Source organism: Tachypleus tridentatus, chromosome 9 (genome assembly GCF_004210375.1).
Source record: "Tachypleus tridentatus isolate NWPU-2018 chromosome 9, ASM421037v1, whole genome shotgun sequence".
Classification (NCBI taxonomy): domain Eukaryota; kingdom Metazoa; phylum Arthropoda; class Merostomata; order Xiphosura; family Limulidae; genus Tachypleus; species Tachypleus tridentatus.
Genome location: NC_134833.1, coordinates 162,126,629 through 162,136,582, shown reverse-complemented (window position 1 = coordinate 162,136,582; position 9,954 = coordinate 162,126,629). Strand labels below are relative to the sequence as shown.

The 9,954-nt window shown below is 32.4% G+C and overlaps 1 protein-coding gene across 3 annotated transcripts; it reads right to left on the bottom strand.

The window, feature by feature from the left end:
- Positions 1 to 820: 820 nt before the first annotated feature.
- On the bottom strand, positions 821 to 9,333 carry LOC143226831 (proteinase inhibitor). Of its 3 annotated transcripts, none has more exons than XR_013014764.1 (3): positions 9,149 to 9,333; positions 2,032 to 2,232; positions 821 to 1,009 (listed from the first exon to the last, which is right to left on the bottom strand). XR_013014764.1 is itself a non-coding variant. In XM_076458306.1 (3 exons), exons 1-2 carry the CDS (start codon positions 5,333 to 5,335, stop codon positions 2,051 to 2,053), a joined length of 243 nt encoding a protein of 80 aa, XP_076314421.1. In that variant the 5' UTR covers positions 5,336 to 5,432; the 3' UTR covers positions 821 to 1,009; position 2,050. The 3 variants fall into 3 exon arrangements, 1 of the variants encoding a protein (XP_076314421.1); XR_013014763.1 differs by having other exon boundaries at positions 2,050 to 2,232; XM_076458306.1 differs by lacking the exon at positions 9,149 to 9,333 and adding an exon at positions 5,275 to 5,432 and having other exon boundaries at positions 2,050 to 2,232.
- Positions 9,334 to 9,954: the final 621 nt, after the last annotated feature.

Sequence of the window (9,954 nt, the reverse complement as noted above, 5' to 3'; positions counted from 1 at the left end):
TTAACGATTAGTGTCCTTTTCAGGACCATTTAACAGGTTAGGAGATTTAAGTAACTAACGAGTTACTGTTTTATACCAACTGTATTAATTATTGTCATGTTGAGATATGATGATAAATATTATGTTGTTACACTGGAACTATGACGTCATGGCTGTCTAGAAGCACGTGATCTACTTCGTTATCTATTGTCGTATGTTGACACGTAAGTTTATTTAACGGCTATAATTAATCCAGATTATTCTTCATTACTTATGACATTCGTCTTATTTCAATGTCTTCAGACAATAAAACAAACAGAGAAACGTGTTTGTTGTTGATGTTAGTTCTCTATAAACTTGTTGATGTTCTATTACAGTTACATATAAAACTACACACAAAGCACTTGTCCACTAATACCTGTACTGGGATCACTTGAGTTTGCATTTAATTAATTATTTATTTTTACTCTATAATTTTGTTATCAAGAATAATTTGAAACATGCTCAGGTACTGATTGTTACTTTTATAACACAACCACATTTGAAAGTATGAAGAATATTTTATGATGCTTGTCTAATTATTAGAGTAAAGAACAAACGTTTCTATTTTGAACAGTGTTACAAACAAATACAAGATAAAAACTATAACAAATGTATTATTTTTAATTAAATTAGTTACATTAAATTCAGAAATAAGGAAGACAAAGTAATTCACATGTCGACAAATGATACGTGGATAGGTTTAGTTTCTCCCAAAATGTTCCTAATAGAATAATTCTGAACGTTATTGTGGCACAACAAATTATTCACGATATTAAATGATATACCAGTAAAACAAAGATTAATTCAGAAATACAGATATTTATTGGTTTCCTTTATATATTTTTATTATAAGAATAGAGAGAAGTGAAGGTATTGAACACGTATATGTAGAAACACACATAACAACAATATTTGAAAATATAAAGTATCGTGGTTATTACAGAGTCCGTGAAGCGCTTCGTCTAGGGACGTAAGGCTTAACGTGAACCTGAAACATGAAAGTAGATGTTGATTAGGGTCGTTTCGTTCATGGTTGTCAGTGTTCATATGTAACAAATATATTTATAGAATCTTTATATGATATTATTTAGGTTTTAAATACTAAACAGTTCATACCTTTATAAATTAATTCAATAATACAATACAATAACAAACAAAATTATCTTAACTCAAAATTGTAAACAAACGAACGTTTTTTATTGTTTCACTCAATGGGTTTAACAGTAATGCACCATGTGTTCCTAATAATAATGTAATACTGGTGAAAAACATGTTCTTGATGTTAACTGTAATGCAATACTTTGTGTAACGACAACACATTACTTGGTATTGACAGTAGTGTACTGCACTCTTGGTCAAGATATGTTCATATATTCCAAACTGAGGTTATTTTTTACATGCTACGAGCTGAGTAAATAACCAAGTAATAACAGCTAAGGTTGTGCATGATTGGACAAACATGTATTAATTGTTATTGTAGTTTGTAACTGTAACGTACAAAGTGTGACTTTGTGGTAAATTTATTATAATACAGTAATACACCAGTTTGTGTTAACAACGTGTACTAAGTATAATTAATAATAATGTACTATCTTTGTATTAACAATAATTTATTTTGTTTTAACAGTAATATACTACTTGATATCATCAGAACTTGCTGTTAACAATCACGTGTTTGTACACTGTTGAGTACATATAGTTTATTGTATTAATAAAATACTGTTCACTATTATGAACAATATTTCACGTATTCGTCCTTCAACACAGATTATATTTTGATGAACTGTCTACCTTATAATATGAAAACTAATTTTCTATATTATTAATTTAGTCCTGATATAATTCGTGTTCTTCACTTCTAAACTTGGTTTCTAACTTGGTTTAGGAAAGTGATAGAATGATTAATAATAATAATTTTGTATAAATAATCTTAATTACATGATCATTACATTTGTTACTGATTTTCTGTGTATAATTTTAAATTTGAAATAATTAAGGTCTTTATTGAACCTGAAAGTGTAAGCCTACTTTAGAAACCTGAACAAGCATCCAAACAATCCTGTTCAGATTTGTACCGGTTTCCATTCCCTTTACAACCACCGTATTTAAATGGTTCACATTGTTTGGTTCTTGTATTGTAATTGTAACGTTTAAATCCTGCACGACATGGACCTGTTACTGGAGGTGATGTACAGTCCAGAAAGCCTCTTTCTGTAAAGACAAAATGAAATTATCTTGATTGTATTTTTCACCACTACAGGTATATCTAAAGATAATAACTTTGCTATTTTTATATAAAATATATTTATGTCTTAATGTGAAAAAATATTGTACTGTTTATTGCCCAATAATTACTGGGGTATTTAAATTGTAATAAAAGAAGAAAACACTTCATTTGGGGCATAATGGTTAATCTGTCCCAACGAGATTCACGGTTCTTGGTTTAGAGACACCTTATAATCAAATACGTTTCGCATTTTAGCTGTTGGTGCGTTATAAGTGTTATAGTAGATCCCACTATTTAAGTAATAGCAACACCTTTAGGTGGTTTGCGTGCTCAAATTAAAAAACCCGGCAATGTCAGTAGTCTGCTGTTTAGTTCATTGTGCTCATAAGATGTCTCTTGGCACTCCAAACCAGAAAGTGGCTAAAAATGGAATATTGTAGACAGATAAAGTTACAATGTTTAGAAAACTTTATGTTCAAAACAGAAGTATTTATTTATTATGTATTTTATGGGTACAGTTTTTATTGTTTTCGTTTGAGACTAAAGTATTTTTGTACCGTTTGTGATTACAAATAAAATTACCATAGCATAATCTTTATAAGACATAATTTTAAAATACGGAAACTAATTAAATGTAGAGAATTAGTCCGTTAGTAACATGTGAACATGTTAAAGTTACTGTCAGATATAACTTGATATTTCCAATAAACTTCACACTTAAACCTTGGAAGTTATTTAATTTTATACTAGTTTTTTGATCTTACATCTAAAATTATATGTCTTTGTTATCAAATTATACATTAATTTATTTACCCTGATCTATCTAAACGTTAAGATGATATATATAGTACTACTTTCTGAAAGCATGTGTCGTCTTCACACTTGTTTGTTTCTTTTGAATTTCGCACAAAGCTACTTGAGGGCTATCTGCGCTAGCCGTCCCTGATTTAGCAGTGTAAGAAGGTAGCAGTGGAAGGTAGCTAGTCATCACCACCAACCGCCAACTCTTCGGCTACTCTTTTACCAACGAATAGTGGGATTGACCGTAACATTATCACGCCCCTATGGCTGAAAGAGCGAGTATGTTTGATGCCACCGAGATTCGAACCCGTGACCCTCAGATTACGAGTCACACGCCTTAACCCACCTGGCCATGTCAAGCATAAGACAATAGTAGAGCAGAACAAAATAGTTCCTGTACATGAACAAGCTGATTACCGTGAGACAATAGTAGGGCAGAACAAAATAGTTCCTGTACATGAACAAGCTGATTACCGTAAGACAATAGTAGGGCAGAACAAAATAGTTCCTGTACATGAACAAGCTGATTACCGTAAGACAATAGTAGGGCAGAACAAAATAGTTCCTGTACATGAACAAGCCTGATTACCGTAAGACAATAGTAAGGCAGAACAAAATAGTTCCTGTACATGAACAAGCTGATTACCGTAAGACAATAGTAGAGCAGAACAAAATAGTTCCTGTGCATGAACAAGCTGATTACCATAAGACAATAGTAGAGCAGAACAAAATAGTTCCTGTACATGAACAAGCTGATTACCATAAGACAATAATAGAGCAGGACAAATAATCAGTGATGACGAGAAACCCACTTGTTGAGAAATTTATATGCAAAAACGGCTCGTTTGGGCTGAGAAAACACTTTACATAGAAGAGCGAACAACGTTTCGACCTTCTTCGGTCATCGTCAGGTTTCGAAGAAGGTCGAAACGTTGTTCGCTTTTCATGTAAAGTGTTTTCTCAGCCCAAACGACAAGTTTTGCATATAAAGAGCAGAACAAAATAGTTCCTGTACATGAACAAGCTGATTACCATAAGACAATAGTAGAGCAGAACAAAATAGTTCCTGTACATGAACAAGCTGATTACCATAAGACAATAGTAGAGCAGAACAAAATAGTTCCTGTACATGAACAAGCTGATTACCATAAGACAATAGTAGAGCAGATCAAAATAGTTCCTGTACATGAACAAGCTGATTACCGTAAGATAATAGTAGGGCAGAACAAAATAGTTCCTGTACATGAACAAGCTGATTACCATAAGACAATAGTAGAGCAGAACAAAATAGTTCCTGTACATGAACAAGCTGATTACCATAAGACAATAGTAGAGCAGAACAAAATAGTTCCTGTACATGAACAAGCTGATTACCATAAGACAATAGTAGAGCAGATCAAAATAGTTCCTGTACATGAACAAGCTGATTACCGTAAGATAATAGTAGGGCAGAACAAAATAGTTCCTGTACATGAACAAGCTGATTACCATAAGACAATAGTAGAGCAGAACAAAATAGTTCCTGTACATGAACAAGCTGATTACTTTCAATCTTTCTAATTTTTAAAGTATCTGCTTATTGAGTGAAAAGTAGTTATAGTTATAAATGAAAATGATCCGTACTTTAAAACAATTAACTTTTCAAAATGAAACTTTACGTGATTGGTAGATATAAACAGAAATGCCTTACGTAACCAGAGGATATGGGAGGAAGGATGTTACGTAATTTCCGCAGAAAAAGAAGAGGTTGGTTCGATTCGAATATTATCTAGATTAACTACTTTTAATATTATCCAGATTAACTACTTTTAATATTGTCCAGATTAACTACTTTGATCTACAGTAAAGATTACGAACTAAAATCGTGGCATGATAGAAAGATACATATATTTATAATTAGTTTGTTTACATGCTTTCCTTAAGAATTGTGACCTGTCAAGGCCAGGTGCTTGAGACATTCGACTCGTCGTATGTAGGTCTTGGGTTCGAATCCCTGTCACACCAAACATGCTCGCTCTGTATACTGTTGCAACGTTATGATGTGACGGTCAATCCCACTATTCGTTGATAAAAGAGTAGCCCAACTGTTGGCGGTTGGTGGTGCTGAGTAGCTGCCCTTCCTTTAGTCTTACGCTGTTAAATTGGTGACGGTCAGCGCAGATAGCCCTCCTGTAGCTTTGCGTGAAATTCAACACAAATCAGTCCCAAAGAATTACCAAACTTACCTGCAGTAACTGCGACGTACAACAAAATCCCAACAACGAACAACAATACTTTTCGAGACATTTGGATTGTGGATATTTACCCGTGGTGACGTTAACTCTTATATAGGAAGTTTATCTCCGCTAACAATGTGGTAATTTACCTCACTAGGGAAAAACCCTGCTGTAATCACACTCTGTTTCATGGTCAGACAATACAGAATCCGAAATAGTAAAATGTATTCACAGTTTTTATTATTTTTAGTCTGTCTGTCTATCTGTTGTACATTTTTCTTTCTATCTTTTTCTTCCCTTTCTTTAAATATTAACAACATCAAACCTGAGTCGTGTTCAAAATGTAATCGTGCAGTAATCTGATTTCTGTAACAATTAAACAAAATGTAGTTATGTGGAAGTGTTCTTAATGAGTTCTGTAAAAATACATTTCGTATGGGTAATAGGCAGGATTTCATGAGTTGGATAAATTCGTATGGGTAGTAGGCAGGATTTCAAGAATTGGATAAATTCGTATGGGTAATAAGCAGGATTTCAAGAGTTGGATAAATTCGTATGGGTAATAGGCAGGATTTCAAGAGTTGGATAAATAGGCAGGTTGGATATCTGCTGTTTGGGCGTCAATAAATTATGTCCAAAGACGGTCGTTAACTAGACAAGTTATGTAAACACATCTTGTCGATAGAAGGTTGTGGACAATTGTGTAATGAGATGGATTTGTTGTTATATATACGTTTATTCAGTGGAATACGTGCATGTTTATATATACAGGGATCAGGTTTTCGAAGCGTATGAGTTATTTGTTGAATTTTCAATAGATAAATACAAATTACAATGACGAAACAAGTTCGTGAGGATTATTGTATGAATTCTTCGAAAATTGAACCGAAATAGCAAAGTGTGTAAAAGATATTTAAATTCAAAGTGTTACAGATGTGTTACAGCAAAAACTAAAAATGACGTAATTATGATTTATATATTACAAAAAATACAATCTTGCTGAAAAGTGGAGCTAATTAATTTTCTTCGACAGCCATAAACACTCATCTAGATTACTATTTGAAATAATACTGGTACATTCGAAATATTGGTGTGTCAATGGGTGTGACGGCAAGTGATAATACTGTCGGCAAATGGATTGTCACCAAACTGATTGTCGACCAGTAATATTGTCCCTGAGAATTGATTGGTTTACGCTTTCTTTGATCATTAAAAAATCCCAATATGTCTGCCAAATGTGTTGTTAGTTTTCAACGGTTGGATAAATTCGACTATATAAACGATCCCTTATTTTACCATTTCTATATGGTTTGTTATATTGTGAAAGGATATATTTTTTGTCCTTTAGTCTGACGAAAGGTTGGATTACAGGTTTTCCCTTCCACAATTCTCAACATTTCTAATTTTTACACTTACAATGTACACAGAATAAATAGCCCATTGTGTAGATCTGTTCTTAAGTACAAGAAAACAAATACCTACTGGTCACCTGATGAACTTAAAGTGTGTCTCGCTTTTGATGATAGTTCTATATTACGTTAGATGACCTTGACAAAATTCGAACGTGACGCAAGCAAATCCTGTTTAAATATTTGTTTACTTAGAAGAAGAAAAGTCGTGATGAATCCAGGGTTAGCTAAGCCTTACCAGCAGATACAGTTCTCGTGGAATAATTATAAAGTGATTTATTGTTACAACTAGATTAATGATCCAGTTAATTCTGTTAGGCTGTTTATTACAACTGTAGAAGTGATTTATTTTTTAAAGAATAAACTACACAATAAGATATCACGGCTATACCCACCTTAGGTAGAGAAATCCCATTTCATAATCACATACCTTCAGAGTGATCCATTAGGTGGACAAAACAATAGTTCAATATCATGGAATTCTAGACTATAAACCAGTCGGTTAATTCTACACTATAAACCAGTTTCTTAAAAGTAAGATAAAAGGATCATTCGAGTGTTACTGTTACATGAAGGATTGCCCAAATATTCTCTGTACTATTACTTCATCTGTGTTACAGTAAATATAATCACGTGTTAGAGTAAATACAATCACAGTCAATAGGTTCTTATATTACTGTCCCTTAGACCAGATACGCACATTCTTGTCCTACGTATTATTAATATTTCGTCACAATCCATTCATATTTAATGTACAATACGACCATGTACCCATCCATCTTTTTTCGTTTAACTAAATGTCTTCTTATTATTTTCGACAAACATCTAATCTGAAAGACTCGGATGTCAACTGTTAACCAGAAATGATAATGATGTATACTTTGTAGTTTACCGGAAATTACATGTAAACAGTAGGTTACTGAATAAAAACATATAGTTTTTTTTGGAAAACAATATATGACTTGTAGTTTATTTGATAATAAGATATAACCTCAGGTTATTGGATAATGATGTGTAACCTACACAACCATGCAGAGCGTTATATAACCTACAAATTATTTGATAAAGATGTATAAGGTAAAGGGCATCTGATAATTAAATGTAATTTAACGGGCAATTACATATAACTTTGGTTTATCGGATAGAGATATGTAAATTGTGGTTTGATGGATAAAGACGTATAACCTTTAGGTTACTGGATAAGGATGTGTACCGGTTTTAGGTTTTTCGAAAAAGATATAAAATCTGCAGCTTACTGGATAACAAAATATAATATGTAGCATACTGGATAACGTTATATAACGTGTGGTTTATTGAATAACGATATGTCACTTGTAGCTCACTGGAGAATAATACATATAATGCAGATTATCGGATAACGATATCTAACATGTACTTTATTCAATAACGATATATAACATGTGCTTTATTCAATAACGATATATAACCTGTAGGTTATTCGATAACAAAATATAACATCTAGGTAATTAGAAAACTATATATAAGCTGTAATTTATTAGAAAATGATATATAACCTCTAGATTATTGACTAACAACATATCACTTGTAGGTTATTAGACAACTAAGTTTGTCACTGCCTGTTACTTCTTTTATTCTCAAGAGAAACGATGTAATATAAAAAAATAAATAAACTCTAAGTTAGTTTCATATTGTCTACTATTAGAAATCTAAACTAATCTATCAAAAGGAATGTTATGTTCCTTTATAAATCTACTGAACACGTGTTTGTTTAGATACATCAAATAAGGAAATTAGACAGAACAATGTATCAGCTTTTTGTAGTGCATCATGTTACGTATTTCCGGGAAACTTCCATCTTCCGAGTTACAGAATCAATATGTATATTATTGGTATTCCAACTACATGAATGTACCTAGAGTTGTTGGTCTCATGTTAGTGTTATAAATATACTTGTTGTGTACGCTGAACGTTTTTAAGTTTCCACAGTTTTAGCAAGTAGTGTTTTAGTAACTGTAATATATATATATTCACGTTCAATATACTACACTATAAATACCTCGAAATGCAATATGTTTGTACAGAACAAAATGAAAGGAAACTTTATTAAACAAACCTGAACAAGCGGTCAAGCAGTCTGCTATATCAAGCAGCCACTGCTACCACTGTATACGCTAGGTTTGAAAAAATATTGGTAGGTTATCACTTAATATAATAGCTGTTTCACGACCAATACTTGTACTTATAACACTTAAACCTAACATTGGTTAATGGTTTTAAATTTTACACTCAGAGAATTCTGCAACACATTTATCTCACAGTGTAATTGAACACTATGGAAACATTTCTGTGTTAGATATGGTGAAAACAAGATTTCAAACTTGTACGTAGAAACTTTAAACCAGTTATAACTACTACCATTACGAATTAATAGTGTTGTTTCACGGTTAGAACAGAAATGAATCTTACAGAGACGTAACAAAAGAGAACTATACCTGTGGCTAGCGAGAAGCTACAAAGTGACGTCAACAAAAGAAACAAAATCACCTTTCCAAACATTTTTGTTCGTTTGTCTCAACTGATGGACATGAAATAGCTGTCTATTCTTGGTGGCTGTCTTTTGTATCAAATTTATCAGGAAACAGATACGATGCTTCCCGGAAACACCTGGATAACCAATAGAAAGTAACAGTGACAGTCACGTGACTTATAAGATTACTTATCGTCAGAAGAAAGTAGGGCTCCCGTTTTTACAAGTGTTACTGACTGGTTTTACTATTGAGTTATAGACAATAGATGTGAGAAAGTTAATTTTACAACGAGTTTTAGGCCTCTCTCTTTTTCTCATATTTGTCAGTGAAGTGTTAACCCTGTAAAAACAAGAACAGATATTCAGGTTACAAGACGGAACGTTGTTTCTCCTATGTTTTACAAAGTGTTCCTACTTTTAGGATGGTACATCTATATAATGTACTAATAGTGTCACGTTTACTGAGTTAAAAGTAGATTCGGTCGTCATGTTCATATGAACAAGATATATAGACGAAGGCATTAATATAAACAAAATTACAGAGATAAAGTTGTTGATATAACCTTATGTGAATAAACCACAAATAAAAACAAAGTTCTTGAGATTTGATTTAACGGTATACGTGAGGTCTTATAACTGAAATACAAGGTTAGATGCTTGTAAATAGTAAAGTACACATAGACCGTTATATAATATTACACTTAAAGAAAGAAAACTTACTGTATGAATAAGAAGAAACAATTGTTATATATATATATATATATACGTTCA